Raw genomic sequence first — 15,635 nt, 5'->3', positions numbered from 1 at the left:
CGCAAATTTCCTGCAATAAAAAAAGCCCTAACTAGAGCTCAACTATGAGGAAACTATTCCCAGGGGAGAAGTAAAATCTCCAAAATGTCTACCTTGCTTCCCGCCAGGATGTAGGGCAGAATCAAAAGAAATAATTTATGTGAACGCCATAAAACACCATATATATTAAGCATTATCACGAACGCCCAGGGTCGGCTAGAATGTATTCGCCCAATTGGCGTGTGCATGTATTTTTAGGAGTTCTGCAGTGGAAGGGTTTTGGGCATCTAGGGCGCCTCTGGAAAAGGCACGCCGCACTGGTACCTACGCCTTGGCTCCATTTTTGGCCTTGTCCCCTCCCTTATTCCGGCCCCAGAAGAGGCTGGCTCGACAAGCCACACCTGACACCGTAAACACTGCGGAGCAGCTGGCCAGACCCGCGGCTGTCCCCGGGTCCTGAAGCGTCGGGGGAGGGAGGATGCTCCGAAGGGGCGCAGGGGAGGGGGGAGCGCTGGGTTGATTTCCCCCCCTCCTTGGGGAGCCGCCGGCCCCGACTCGGCTGCCACGCTCACCAAAACAGGTGGCGCAGACATAGGAAACACAAGACACAGAGGACCGGGCGCGCACGAACATTCACGAACACTCGCGAACGAAAACCCGCACCACCGAGATCACGCACTCCACAAGACCCAAGCGCGGCAGGCGCGCGGGGACACGCGAGGACGCACACCGGGGCGGCGATGCTCCAGGCGGGGGTCACGACTGCAGGAGGCGCGGCCACGCGCGCGGGGGACGCACACTCCCCCGAAGGGGCAGTGACACAAAGGGGGGGCCACCCACGCAGCCTGGGGCGCCCACGCCGCCGCCGGGAAGAACCGGCGCAGACAAAAAGGGGCCAGGAGAGGACACACGGGCTGGGGGACCTCACGCCTAGCATGGGCGTCACGTCGCTCGGACCCGGGAGAAGATGCGCGGGCGGCAGGGAGATGCGCACACAAAGGGGCCACATCCACCGTCGCCCGCACAGACGCCCGGAGGGGCCCAGGCTTGCAGAACGGGGACCCCAGTCAAAGAGGACACACCCACTGGGGCAGACAAAGGCGGCCACACCCCCAGCGCACCGGCAGCCCGACCCACGCAGACACACCGCGGGCACCACAGCGAGCGACGCGGGGCGACGCACACACACCCACACTCACCACACACCCACGGAGGGGGTGTGGAGGGCCCCGCTCCCCGGGCATCTCGGCTGCAGCGCGACAAGGAGACACATCCGGGAGCCCTGCCGCGCGCCAGGTGTGCACTCACCGGGGCCCGCCGCCCGCGAGCCTCGGACGCGGCCAGCCGCCGCCGCCTCAGGCCCTCCACGTCAGACAGACGGCGGCCGGGAGCGGGCGGCGGCGCGGGCGGCCGGCGCGTCACGTGGGCTGGCGCGCATGCGCGGTGGCGCCGCCCCGCCCACCTCCGCGGCGGCGAGCTGAGCGATCCCGCGGGGACCCCGCGCTCGCGCGCTCCGGTCCGACGAGAGGCGCGGTGCGCCTGCGCTTGGGTGGGTGGGTGCCTTCGCTACTCGGACTTTCCATCGGTTTTTTTTTGTCCCTCGCCCCCCTGCGGCTCGCCCCTTGGCACTTGCGCAGAGGACTCAGCGCGGAGGTGGCAGAGCGGGCGGAAGGGGCCCCACTGGGCGCATGAAGGACACAAGGTCGAGGGTCTCCTATCCTCCCTCTAATGGGAAACAGAAGCCCCCACGAGAGGGCAGGGTCGGGTCCCCGGCGTCGCAGCCCAGGCCGGGATAGGCCGCGCCAGCCTCCGCCCTGCCCTTCCCTTCCCGAAGGGAGGCGAAGCTTGCGGGGCAGGAGCGGCGTCTGTCCCTCCGTTGCTCTCCCCTGCCGTCCCCTCCCCTCCGCTGCAGGGTGCTCGCTCCGCCCTGTGTGCCCCTGTGCGCGCGCAGGGGGGTTTGCGCGTGCACGCGAGGCGTGGGGTCTGGTGGGCAAGTGGGGGTGTGTCAGAGGTGTGTGCGCAGGATGGCAGTTTGCAGTGCTTTAGTCCGGGAAGAACACTGCAGGGGCTGTGCCCATGGCAGAGCGATGAGGTTAAGACAGACCAATGGTGACGGGGAGGAAATCACTCACGGGCCATTGTGTTTCTTTTCCACAGATTGTCTAAAGCCACCGGGAAAATGGTGGAAAATTCACCGTCGCCATTGCCAGAAAGAGCGATTTATGGCTTTGTCCTTTTCTTAAGCTCCCAGTTTGGCTTCAGTAAGTACTTTGCTGAGAGATGGCCAGGGCCTTTTCCTGGTGTTCCAGGACAAGGAAATTACTGCGTTTGTTGTCAGAACGTGCGCACATGAACTGTGGTTCTTTCTACCTATGTCTCTTTTTAAGAAGACCTGAAGGGAACCTAGGTTTGTTCGGAGGTTTTTATGTGCCAGACACTAGCCTAAAAGATTCAGTCTCAACAGAATATTTATACAGCAGCAGAGAGGATTGCAAAGTGAATAAAACCTGGTCCCTGTGGTCATGGTCTTGTGGGCAAGACCGACAAGTAAATCTGCGATTAACACTCAGTGTGATAAGTGCCATGGGAGCCCAGGGGAGAGACGTGAAATCAAACTGGGAAATCAGAGACAGCTTTTTCCCCCAACGGTAAGAAGTGGGGAGGCCTTGAATGAGGGGTTTGGATGTGAGTAAGTTGGTGTGGCTCCAGTGCAGCCTGTAGGAGCTGGAGAGTAAAGGGATTTAGGCTGGAGAAGTCAGGTGCCCTATACATCCCAGATCTTGCTCGGTCTCCATAAGATCCCATTTTACAGATGAGGCAACTGATGCTCACTGAGACACTAAGATGCCCAAAGACAAACAGCAGGCCCCACGTCTCTGCTGAAAGGGATTTGAGAATTAGGAGGGAAACAAAAGGGAGAATATTAGGTGCCCACCATCCAACTTTGTGGAATTTTGTGGAAACTGGGGAGGTGGGGGAGTGGGAGTGCTTCTGAACCCTAAGTGCATCAGTATAGCCAACCAAGCTGTTGGCTAGGGGAGTCTATGGAGTGAAGAAGTTATAGCTTGAGTTCAAATCCTGACTCCCCCACAGATTCCCTCTGTGATCTGGGACCATTTACTTAACCTCTTGGAGCCTTCAGGTTCTTCATCTGTAAAAGGGTGGTGATGATGTTTATTGAATGCTTATTATGCATAAGACAGTCTTGTAGGGTAGATAGTCTTATTTTTGTCCCCATTTTACAGATGACAATACTGAGGTACACAGGGTTTAAGGAACGTGTCCAAGGTCACACAGCCAGTAAGTGATGGAGCTAGAATTTGAACCCAGACAGTGGGTTGACTTCGCTCTGCTGCCTCTTATGACTGTTGTGAGGATTAATTGGAGTAATTTATGCAAAGCCCTGAAAACAATGCATGGGAACAATAGTACTTAATAAGTGTTAGCTGCTGTTATTGTTATCATCAACATCACCATTTTTGTCAACCCTTGTTTTAGAGAGTATGAAGGATTAGAAACTGTACAAATAAATCAAAGTAATGACTTTAAGACTTAAATCCAGTAATACCCACAGCCGAAACTTAATTCAACAAATTTTTTAGTGCTCACCACATGCCAGGCACTGGGAGAGGCAAAGGAGGAGCAAAATAGCCCAAAATTTCCTGCTTTCATAGAGTTTCCATTCTCATGGGGGGAGCTAGCCAATGGACAAGTTAAATATGTCACACATATACAATGTGAGATGATAACATGTACCATGGGAGAAATTAAGCAAGAATGGAGAATAAGGAGTGGGAAGAGGTTGCTGTTTTAAATACAGCGGTCTGGAATTTCCAGTGCCTCGCTGAGAGGTGAGATTTGAGCACAGACGTGAAAAGTGCAAGTTAGCCATATGGTGATCTGGGAAAAGAGCCTCCCAGACAGAGATAGCCAGTACAGAAGCCGTTAGGAAGAAGCATGCCTGTAGGTTCAAGAAACAGGTGGATGTCAGTAAGGTTGAAGCCTGAGAAAGTGAGGCAGAAAGTAATAGGAGGGAGGAGGTCAGAGGCCAGTACCCAACAGTTATGATAAAACTAGTGGTGGGTGCAGGGGGCTTACATGACTCCCTCTTTACATTGAAATATTTACTGAATTAAAAGCAAGGTAATTATCTTAGTCTGCTCAGGCTGCAATAACAAAATACCATAGACTGGGTGGCTTATACAATATAGATTTATTTCTCACGGTTCTGGAAGCTGGGAAGTGGAAGATGAGAGTGCCAGCATGATGGGGTTCTTGGTGAAGGCCCTCTTCTGGCTTGTAGACAGCCAGCTTCTTGCTGCGTTCTCCCATAGTGGGGAGAGAGTGTGAGCAAGCTCTGGTCTCTTCCTTTTCTTGTAAGGATACTGATCCCATCATGGGGGCCCCACCTTCATGACCTCTTCTAAACCTAACTACCTCCCAAAGGCCCCAACTCCAAATAGCATCAATTAGGGCTTCAACATATGAATTTGAGGGGGACACAAACATGCTGTCCATAACAGGAATTGCAGATTGTGAAAATAGCTTTGAAGAACATAAAGGGAAATGATTGGGAGTAATGAGGGTGCGGTGGGTGGGATACAGCCGTAATAGCAAGTGATGGGGAAAGCCTCTTTTAAGGAGGTGACGTCTGAGCTAAGACATGAAGGAAGAGAAGGAAGCATCCATTGAAAGAGCCAAGGAAAGAACATTCCAGGCAGACAGAGCTCACTACAAGTGCAGTGGCCCTGAGACAGTGTGGCTGGACTGGAGTGTAGTGCCTGAGAACACTGGAGAGCTAGGCAGGAGCCACATCATTTAAGTCCTGGCCATCCCTGGGTACGGAGTTTGGATTTTATTCCCAGGGCACTGAAGGATTTAAACAGACAAGTGTTATGGTCAAATTTATATTTTTGGAAGGTCACTCAATACTCTGTGGAGAATGACTGCTCAATTGTTTTCTTTCTTCAGGGTTGAAATTACTAGACACTCACTCTGAGAACTCCCATAACTCATTCATCTGCTCTTGCCACCGAATCTCTTGGGGCTTCTTACTGCCTTGGCTAACCTCCTACTCATCCTTTAGGCCCCAGTTTTCCTCCAGGAAATCTTTCCTGACCATTAACATTGCCTCCATCACCAGCAGTGGTGCTCCTATATCATCTTTTGTTAGTCACTCATTAGCACTTCTCCTAGTGTACTGAAAATAGCAATCTACTCCTCTCTCTTCCTCACAAGATTTTAAGCTCAGGAATGGCAGAAGCCAGCTCTTTTGGACTCACTATTGTATCTCATGCTTCTGACATATAGAATTCTGTAATACATATGTGTTGAGAAAAATGTTAATCCTTCATCATCATCGATATAGGTAGTTTGAAATTTGTGTCTGCCACTTACCCGTGGCAGATATTTCTAAGAGTCCATTTCCTCCTCTGTAAAAATGACATAATACTTCATAGGATTGTTTTGAGGATTAAATGAAATAATGCATGTAAAATGCTTGGAAGTGTGCTTACCCCACAGTGAGCGGTCAGAGGTTAGCTGTTTTTACCACGTAGGGACAACAGTAAAGGATGCCCCAGAAAGTTGGATTGAAGGAAATAAGATTGTGCTCTGGGAGATAAGGCGGCAGCCCAACATGTGGATCAGGACAAGACTATAAGCAACTAAATGTCTGTAATTATTTCAACCCTGTGGGATGAAGCATTAAATTCCTTGTATGCATAAAGAAAATTGCTTGGTGCTATCAGGATTACAATTGCTAAGGCACAATTTCTGCCTTTCAGTTGCTTAAAATCCAGTGTGAGTTAAAACTTGTTTTAAAAAATGACTAATGGAGGAAAAGGGGAGTTGCTGTTTAATGGATATGGAGTTTCAGATTTGCAAGATGAAAAAATCCTGAAGATTTGTGTCACAGCAGTGCAAATATACTTAATACGACTGAACTGTACACTTAAAAAAGGTTAAATTTTATATTTTTTAACCACAATAAAGAGATTACTAATATAAAATAATTATAATAAGTATTGCAAGGATGATAGAAATAAGGAGCTAGAAGAACTGAAAGGAGGGAAAAATCACTTCTGAGAGAAGCAGGGAAGCTCCAGAGGACCCTTTCTGTTTTATCTGAGCCTTCCTAGATGAGATGCATGCCTTACTGACTTTTTTCTTTTTTTCTTTTCCCCTCTTCTATAGTACTATATCTCGTGTGGGCATTTGTTCCTGAATCTTGGCTAAACTCCTTAGGCTTAACCTATTGGCCTCAAAAGTAAGTTGAACGTATTTCTTAAATAAAATAAGAATATATTAATACTGCTTTGAATGATCAGATATTTCCTAAAGACTACCCAAATTTTCAATGTTTATTCTTTTAAGATCCATAAATAACCATTTAGAAATTCAAAGCTTTTTAAAAAATCATTATTGGTGCGCCTCCTAATTAAAGATGGTGGGGTGAACACACATCTTTATCTCCATTTCCTCCCAACATCCTGCTAAAATGATACCGTAGAAAAAAATGTAAGGCGTAAACCCACGGGAACAAATAACGGAAAAGTAGATAAGAAGTATCAACAGCATTTTGGGAAGTGGATTGCAGGCGGGTGAGAGGTGACTGACTTAGTTCCCTCTTCTTCCACATTGCTAAAGGAGGGAAGCCAGCAAGAATGTTTGTGCCCTGGAACTCAGAAAGGCTCAGACACTGGAGGTACAGGCACCTCTTTAACACAGTAGTTCTGGGTTGGGCTGAAAACAGTGCTTAAAGAGCATTAGACCTCCAGTCCCCTTCCTCGGCCCTCAAAACTGAAGACCAACCCTCCCCTAGAAGACAGGAGTGTTGCTCTCTGAAAAGGTTGAATGAGGCTCTGGGCTGGGGACGCTCCGTCGAACTGAATGTGGAGATGAGGCTCCTACTGAAAACAGGAGTAAGTGTGAATCTGCTCAGTGATGGGATTCCCCCCACGCACCTTTCCTCATTGGGATCTCAGGCTTCTGGTTGGCAGGCTTATACCACTCTACTTCTCCCAACAAAGAGGGTAGGGTGCTCCCTGAGGAAGTCACCCAGCTCAGGAGAAAAGATCTCTAATTTCTGACATCTGGACATCCTCCAGTGAATGGCCGGGTCTCCTACGGTGGAGCTCACCAGTTGGCCATCCTGCCCACGTGTACATAATGCTTCCAGTTAGTTTCTTATTACTTCATTTTTAAAATATGAATGGACAGCTGTAACTTACCAGACATTAAAAAAACCCTCTAAAATGGAATATAAAAGAGAAAAGCAAAAAAGGGAACTTGAAGGAAATGAAGATAATGCAAGGAACAGAAGAAAATTTTAAAATAACAAAATGCTCAAAGATAATAAAAGATTATAACTATGAAACAACAGAATGCTATAAAAAGGGGAATGTTCAGGGAATTACTGTATTTGGAAATTATAAATATGATGGCGAAAATTAAAATTTTAATGAAAGGTTAGAAGATAAACTAAAAGGTAATCTCCAGAAAGTAGAACAGAACACAGCAAAGTGGCAAATAGAGAAGAGATGAGGAAAGTATAATGGCAAAAAAGCTATCTCTTGGAAGTTCCGGAAAGAGAAAACAGTAGGGAGGAAATTATTAAGGAAACAATGCACCCGGGAAAACATCCAGGACAGAGCACTTGATGTGCTGAACCGTATTGAGAGGATAGGAGATAGAGTCCTATCAGAGAACTTGAGGATTCAGTATTGATAGGTACATGGGATACCAAGCAAAAAGACAAAAAGATGTAACTACTAAATCCAGGAAAAACAAAATATTGTACAAGGAAACATAATAATAATAATACACTAAGGTGCTCAGTTGCAAACATCATTTATATAGTCACAATAATTTTTTTTTAAAGATTGACACCTGAGCTAATATCTGTTGCCAATCTCTTTTTTTTCTTCTTCTTCTTCTTCTCCCCAAAGCCCCCCAGTACATAGTTGTATATGCTAGTTGTAGGTCCTTCTGGTTGTGCTCTGTGGGACGCCGCCTCAGCATGGCTTGATGCGCGGTGCCATGTCTGCACCCAGGATCCAAACCAGGGAAACCCCGGGCCACCGAAGCTGGAGCGCCATGTCAACCACTTGGCCACGGGAGCGGCCCAATAGTCACAATAATTTTTAAAAACTGCTCATGTGGGGGCTGGCCCAGTGGTGCAGTGGTTGGGTTCACATGTTCCGCTTTGCCAGCCCGGAGTTCACTGGTGTGGATTCCAGGTGTGGACCCACGTACCGCTTGTCAAGCCATGCTGTGGCTGGTGTCCCACATATAAAGTAGAGGAAGATGGGCATGGATGTTAGCTCAGGGATCATCTTCCTCAGCAAAAAGAGGAGGATTGGTGGCAGATTAGCCCAGGGCTAATCTTCCTCAAAAAAACTGCTGACATGATCAGAAATTGTGATGTAAGTATAGTAGGAGGATAGGGAGGAAGGTGAGAGGGCAGGGTGCAAAAGAGCTAATTTCCTCATCTCCGTCTTAGGTAGTCCAGAGAAAATGTCTGAAATTGAAAAAAATCAAGAGATAATAATGAGTACCTTGTGTAGAAATGTGTAAGTAAATACCAGAAGAAACAGCTCAGATGCTAAAAGTGTTCCCTTTTGGAGAGTAAGACTCTGGGGTCAGGATGGGTGTGATTACAGGATTCCAGCTTTTCATTATAGGCCTTGTAGAATTATTTGACTGCCTTTTATATGCATGTATTCCTTCAATAAAAATTAAAATTAAATTTTCACAGTATGTTAACTTGGTGATGGACTCGAGAATTCAGCTCTTTCGGAAGTCTGTTACCTGCTTTAATATTCTCTTCTGCAGATACTGGGCGGTCGCATTGCCTGTCTACCTCCTCATTACTATAGTAATCGGTTATATACTCTTATTTGGAATAAACATGATGAGTACCTCTCCACTCGACTCCATTCATACAATCACAGGTAAATGGTATTAAAGAAACTGCTGGGGGATGGAGGATGGGGTGTCAGTACTTTTATCAAGCAAAACAAGGGCCAGCCCCGTGGCCAAGTAGTTAAGTTCACATGCTGTGCTTCAGCAGCCCAGGGTTTTGCTGGTTTGGATCCTAGGCGTGGACATGGCACCATTCATCAGGCCACGCTGAGGCAGCATCCCATGCGCTACAACTAGAAGGACCCACAACTAATAATATACAACTATGTACTGCGGGGATTTGGGGAGAAAAAGCAGGAAAAAAAAAATCTTATTAAAAAAAAACAGCCAAGAATATGCTGCACTAGGTGACACACACTGGCACAATAAAAAGAACCTAGGAGAAAGAAATACAAAGTTATATCAGAGGAAGTGTTTACATGGCAGAAATAAGTTCTGATGAATATGCTTTTTGCAGCACTAGTTAACAGGTGTATTTTCCCATAAAAACCACAAGCATATAATATGTTCTTCAGCAACTTTGCCTGAGAAAAACTTTTTATCCTAAACAGGCAGTGTTGATCAAGGAATGGCCAATAGGTCCATGCAGAGCTTGTCCAGGAGAGGGATTTCGCGGGGAGGGGAGGTGTCATCCTCAGGGTCACTGTACGCCTGACCCCAATTAAGTGAATAGAAGAGCCACAGCATGTTTTTGTAGTTTTCTATTTTTTAAGTTCTTTTACTTCAAGTCTAAAGATTAAAATAAATTAGATTCCTGAGCTTGCTTAGATTCTAGGAAGCAAAGTACTTTTTAAGTTCCCTGATATGATTTTTTAACTTTTCAAAGCCTCTTTTTGTCAGCCTATACAATGTATTTTGAAAATCAATTATAGTATTTTTATATTTCTTCTCTGATAGCCTTCTGTATTCCCTGCATTCTTGACTGGAATTACAGCAAATAGACAATTTGTGCAAAGAGGGAAAATTGTTAGGTTTGCATGAATGATTGTACCAAATGATGTAATAGTTTTGGGGTGTTGATTTAAATATGTTTCCCAAGCCTGGGTAGGCTTACCTACCTATGGTCAAATGGCAAATGGGACTTTAATCATCATTGTATAGTTGAATGAAATATTAGTTCCTTATCCAAATTAGAGATGCAAAAAGTACTTTGCTGATTTTTATTTTAATTGGGACATTTCTTCTAAAGAGAGAATATAAGTAGTCTTTTAATTATGTTAAACGTGGTATTTGTCGTTGTCCAGACATCAGCCTCGTAAACTATGTGGTGGGTCTCTATAACCCACAGAGACTAGAGAAGAAATTGCTTGGGTAACTGAGCCCTTTTTCCTCTCCTTGCAGATAACTATGCGAAAAATCAGCAGCAGAAGAAATACCAAGAAGAGGCCATCCCAGCATTAAGAGATATTCCTATTAGTGAAGTAAACCGAATGTTCTTTCTTGCAGCCAAAGAACTTACACCCAAAACTGAGTTGTGTGTAGACTAGCGGCACACATTTATTATACGTTTTTGATGTAATAATTTTGACCATAATTATTTTGACTACCTCTCTTATTAATCCCTGGTGTTGAAATATAAAAAGATGTAAGCTGAACTTCTCTTAGGTTAAGTTTCATTAGTATTTAAGTATTCTCAAATATAAGTTATTAAGGAGAGAATAAATAAAATACTGCATTACCAAAATAAGTGTCAGAAGCAGCAGCAAGAAGTCCCAACAGAGAGACATTAACGTTGTAATTTTCAGGGGCAATTGTGTCCTCCCTACTGTTTGTTCTCAGAGGCCCAGAATTCAAACTCTTGGATTTGGGAGAAGGGTATGTTTAATGTACGTGTCCTTGCCACCAGTTTCATGTCTAAGACACAAACAAATATTTATTGAGTACTTACTGCATACCAGGCACTGAGGATGTAGCAATGATAAGATTCTCTCTCAAAGAGCCTACGTTTTAGAGACAGATTGAGAAAGACTAAGCAAATAAACAAGAAAATAGTATTTACTGGGTGCTATGCAAAGTTAAGATAGTATAATATTCTAGAATGTAAAGGGGTGACTGCTGTAGATCGGATGGTCAAGGAAGGCGGCTCAGAGAGGCAGCTGAGGTTGAGATTTGATTAGCAAAAACGGAGCCTGTTGTATAAAGATTGGACGGGGAGGGAGAGCTTCCAAGCATGAAGCAGCTAGGCCACACCCTCCGTGGGAAGGAGCTTGGTGTGTCCTCAAGACAGCAGGCCAGGGGGGGCCTAGAGCACACGGTATGTGGGTGTGGTCTGGGGTGAGCCTGGAGAGACCCAGCCCCAGCCGTGAAGGGCTTTGTAGGCCAGTGTAGGAAGTCTGGATTCAAGTGTCAGTGTGATGAGCTTGAGGCTCTCCAGATACTCAGCTCTTGGGAGGTTTTAGGGAAAGGTGTGACATGGCCTGATTTATCTTTTTAAAAAGCCACTGACGGGGCCGGCTCTGTGGCCGAGTGGTTAAATTTGCGCGCTCCACTGCGGCGGCCCAGGGTTCGGATCCTGGGCGCGGACATGGCACCGCTGGTCAGGCCACGTTGAGGCAGCGTCCCACATCCCACAACTAGAAGGACCGGCAACTAACATATGCAACTGTGTACAGGGGGGGTTGGGGGAGAAAAAGCAGGGAAAAAAAAAAACATTGGCAACAGTTGTTAGCCCAGGTGCCAATCCTTAAAAAAAAAAAAAAGCCACTGACAGTGTGTGAAGGATGGATTGGGGAGCGGGAGTTGAGGATGGGGCAAGAGTGGAAGTAAGGAGACCAGTCAGGAGGGTCTCGCATTAGTCCAGGCAGGAAGGCTTGCTGCTTAGAGCAGAGGGAGCAGTGGAGCTGGGGAGGAGCGGGGTGGCTTTGCAGCATCTGCGGGGGACACAGCTGACCGACTGGCTGCATGGATCCGATTGCGCAGGCTAGGCAGACTACTGAGAGAAGCTGTGATCAAGGGTCATTCCTAGGTTTGATGGCTATGCCTTTTACTGAGTCAGGCAGTATTGGGGGAGGCACTTGAGGGGGCTGGAGGATTTGGAATATGAATTAGTTTGAGTGACACCACCTTATTAATATCTGGATGTATCTCATATAAGATTAAGAAGCTTAGATAGAAATAGGTTTTAAAGAGCAAACATATATAACTTAGCAAGAGTAAACACAGTTGGCAAGTGGGACCAAATCTAAGCTTGTCTAGCACTCAAGGCCTTCTAACTTTTGACACCCAAAATCTCTACCCAGGAGTGGAGCCGTGTTTTAACTTATGTAAATTTAACCATACCTGCTGTAAAAAAAGAAAAAATGAAACTAATAATTGTAAATAGTTGGGAAAACTAGGACTTGCATTTCAGTACCCGTATCCCTGCCTAGTAAGCATGCGATGGATAACATGAATCTGCTATTCCTGTTCCCTAGTTTGTCCTAGTTCCTGTTTTTTCATAGCAAGAGCATGGCACATCACCACATTTAAGAGCAGTTTGAGGGGACCAGCCAACTCCATCAAGGGTAGAAGGGTAAATAAATTGTGGTCTGTTTATACAATGGAAAACCACACAGCCATATGCCAACAAGAATGAATTTCTGCTCCACCTAAAAACATGAATGAATATCACAGACATAACGTTGGGCAAAAAAAAAGCCAGACATAAAAGAATATATACTGTATGATTCCATTTATATGAAGTTCAAAATCAGGAAAGACCAGTCTATGGTGATAAATATTGGAATGGTGATATTAACCAAGAGGCGGCAGGAAGGAGCCTGCTGGTGCAGTGGAAACAGCCTACATCTTGATCTGGGTGGTGATTACCTGGATATAATATATTTAAAAAAAAATCAGAGTTATGGGGCCCAGCCCCATAGCCTGGTGATTAAGTTCGGTGCACTCTACTTCATCAGCCCAGGTTCAAGGGTTGGATCTCCAGTGGGGACCTACATCACTCATCAGACATGCTGTAGCGTCATCCCACATACAAAATAGAGGAAGACTGGCACAGATGTTAGCTCAGGGCTAATCTTCCTCACCAAAAAAAAAAAAAAAAATCAGTTAAATCATTAAGATTGGTGCTCTTGATGTAAGTTATACATCAGTGAAAAGGAAAAGAACTGCCTGTACCCCACCCCCAGAAATTCTGATTCGCTCGTCTGGAGTGGGGTCCAGGCGAGAGAATTTTTAATGTCTCCCTGACACACAACACGCAGCCAGGTTGAGAACTTCTGCCTTAATTGACTGGACTTAACTGAGTCTGTGGTCACCTAGGGGAGAGGCTGTTCACTTTGGAAGAGAAGGTGGCCATTGTCAGAGCTGTTCTCTTCCCACTTTTGCAAGACTCCTGACCAGGTGAACATTCTTCCTTTGCATTCCCCTAGGGCCAGTCATGGGCCCAAGAAGGTTTTGAAATGGGTCAGAAAAGGACCTTAATTAACTCCAGCACTGCACTGCACTCGAAACCTCAAATTAATGTTTCACTGTGCTTCCCGGCCATGTTGTCCTGATAGCTCATAAAAGGTGATGCCAATGTTTTTCAGACTGTGGGCTGCAATTCTTTTGAGGGTCGTGATCAGTTTAGTGTAGCGATTCTCACCTTTTTTTTTAAATAAATCTCAGGACTCCTTTATACTCATAAAGAGTGAGAGCCTGAAAGAGCTTTTGTGTATGCAAGTTATATTTAGAAATTAAAATAGAAAATTTTACTTTATTTGTTTATAAATAATAAACCCATTACATTGTAATATATTTAAGGTATTCTATGAAAAATAACTATAGTTTTCAGAACAAATTTAGCAAGATGAGTAGAATTGTTTTACATTTTTGCAAATCTCTTAAACATCTGGCTTAATGGAAGACAGCTGCGTTCTCATATTTGCTTCATTCAGTCTGTTCTAAAACCACACGTCACAAAGCCTCTGGAAAGCTCCACTGCATACTCATGAGAGAATGAGAGTGAAAAAGACAAATAGCATCTCAGTGTTATAGTGAAAATGGTCTTGACCTCACAGACCCCCAGAAACAGGGTCTCCAGACCACACTTTGAGAACCACTGGCTCGTGGGCCTCAACTAGCATGTGTGTATGTGTGTGTGTGAACTGAGCAGAACGCAGTATACAGAAGGCATTGCGCTCGGTAAGGGCAAATACCTTCATTAAACACCCCCGATGGCCACCTCAGATCCTCTCTGTTCCACATCTTATTTGACCAAGTCCACACAGGTGCCACTTGCCAGTGCACCTCGGGAGGAGGGGGAGTCAACACCCATAGGACACCCTGGAGCCCAGTGTGGGCCAGGCGCCAGTCCCCCAAGGAGGTGGTTGTGAGCATCATTTCCTGAGCTGCTCAGGCGGTCCTGTGAGACAGCTCGGTCACCATGGCAATAGTGAACTCCATAACGCACGCCTGCGTTGGCTCATCTGTCTTCTCTGTTTTATTCCTCTTGCTTCCCGCTCCTGCTCCCTGGTGTCGCTTTCCAAATAAACTGCCTACGCACGAGGCCTTGTCGCAGGCCCTGCTTCCGGGGGAACCCAGGCGGAGAGGTTTTTATTTTGTACGTTGTATTTCGATTACAGGGCCACGATGTAACTGCATTTCCCTACTGCATGTCATAAATTAAGAAAAAAGTTTGAAAGACACTGTGTTTTGCAATAAGCCCAAATAATAACATGAAATACTCCAAATGAAAAACGTCAGTAATATAAAAATGTTCCAGTTTTAACAAAACCTCCAGTAATGAGATTTTCAGTGAGAATTAAAAGTCTGAATATGAAATCACCTATGTGAAAAACCTACAGAATTCAGACCCAGAATTCTGCCCTCCTTGATTTCTTGACCTGCCCGGTTTTAGTCAGAAGGATCTCAATCAAGTGCCTGGGCTTCCTTGAGAATAGGTGCCACTCCTTAAGCAAATTGGTCCAACCCAAACTTTCTTGTATGTCCCACTTTTTTACAGAGTCGTCGGACACACAGTCATATTGCCAGCCCCACACCCGTGGAACCTAGAAAAGCCAACTAAATCAATTGCTACAGCCATTGCCCCAGAACCCAGGAAGGACAGTACAGACCCCCTACCAGCCAGTCACCGCAGTGCAGACTGGATGGAATGTGGGGAAAGGGAGGCAGAAAACAGAAGATCCAGAGGAAAGAGGTTCTGCCGGATTTGTCTTCACAGGATCAGGTCGGGCTGGGGCATTTGTCAAGGTTCTCAGTCCCTCAGTGTAAAACTCAGTGGGGTTAAGTGTGGAACCATGTACTACTTCGGAATGGGTACAAATTGACTTAGCCACCTTTTCTATTCTGGATAGTCTAAGTCAAAACACGACAAAGGTTCATTTTTCAAAGAACAGGACTTCGAGTTAGCCACTAATCTGAACGTGGCCACATAGATAAGGACAACTGATGTCTCAGTGCTCACCTGTATGGACTCATGACCGAGGACCAAATGTTCCCTCCCTCCCCCTCCATGCCTCATCACCACGTAAGTCCCCCTGTGCCAGAGATGTGATGGAAACCTCACAGGCCAAAGGAGCCACGGAGTCAGAAACGATGGCGTGATAGAAAATATAGTCGTAACTCTTGAACAAATGTGTTTGTGGGCCAAGATTTATAGCTCTTTCACACGATACAGGAGAAAACCCTCTCCAAAAACTCAATATCCGTCTCAGGCTATTTCTGCAAATCCAGAGTGTCCAATCTCTGCTTGTGTAGGTCACAGTCACAAAGGGTCACGTGGCCAGGGCTGG

General features: G+C 46.1%; 2 protein-coding genes across 24 annotated transcripts in view; one reads left to right on the top strand and one right to left on the bottom strand.

Moving 5' to 3' along the window:
• TTC3 (tetratricopeptide repeat domain 3) overlaps positions 1–1,430 on the bottom strand; it is a 150,240-nt gene extending 148,810 nt beyond the window's left edge. For 6 of the 19 annotated variants that reach the window (XR_011432918.1, XR_011432916.1, XR_011432917.1 and 3 more), the window contains exon 1: positions 1,179–1,407. The gene's annotated coding sequence lies outside the window, so the exon portion shown is untranslated. Of the gene's footprint in view, positions 1–1,178 lie in introns of all 19 variants that reach the window. The other 13 variants (XM_023630131.2, XM_070252297.1, XM_023630134.2 and 10 more) reach the window with 11 other exon arrangements.
• Positions 419–10,499, top strand: PIGP (phosphatidylinositol glycan anchor biosynthesis class P). 5 transcript variants are annotated; one of them, XM_023630137.2, is made up of 5 exons: positions 419–1,275; positions 2,137–2,240; positions 6,175–6,247; positions 8,815–8,933; positions 10,246–10,499. In XM_023630137.2, exons 1-5 carry the CDS (start codon positions 947–949, stop codon positions 10,389–10,391), a joined length of 771 nt encoding a protein of 256 aa, XP_023485905.1. In that variant the 5' UTR covers positions 419–946; the 3' UTR covers positions 10,392–10,499. The 5 variants fall into 5 exon arrangements, with proteins under 5 accessions (XP_023485905.1, XP_023485907.1, XP_023485908.1 ...); XM_023630139.2 differs by lacking the exon at positions 419–1,275 and adding an exon at positions 1,395–1,528; XM_023630140.2 differs by lacking the exon at positions 419–1,275 and adding an exon at positions 1,415–1,532.
• The last annotated feature ends 5,136 nt before the right edge of the window (positions 10,500–15,635 follow it).

The sequence above is a fragment of the Equus caballus genome, chromosome 26 (genome assembly GCF_041296265.1).
Source record: "Equus caballus isolate H_3958 breed thoroughbred chromosome 26, TB-T2T, whole genome shotgun sequence".
NCBI lineage: Eukaryota > Metazoa > Chordata > Mammalia > Perissodactyla > Equidae > Equus > Equus caballus.
The sequence above is the reverse complement of the archived record's forward strand: the minus strand, read 5'-3'. Positions and strand labels throughout refer to the sequence as shown.

Excerpts from the sequence above, each read along its gene's own strand:
- PIGP (XM_023630137.2), top strand. The coding sequence starts at position 947 with ATGCGCGGGCGGCAGGGAGATGCGCACACAAAGGGGCCACATCCACCG. Across the intron at positions 2,241-6,174 it reads AAGCTCCCAGTTTGGCTTCA|TACTATATCTCGTGTGGGCA; the intron begins GTAAGTACTTTG and ends CCTCTTCTATAG. Across the intron at positions 8,934-10,245 it reads CTCCATTCATACAATCACAG|ATAACTATGCGAAAAATCAG; the intron begins GTAAATGGTATT and ends CTCTCCTTGCAG.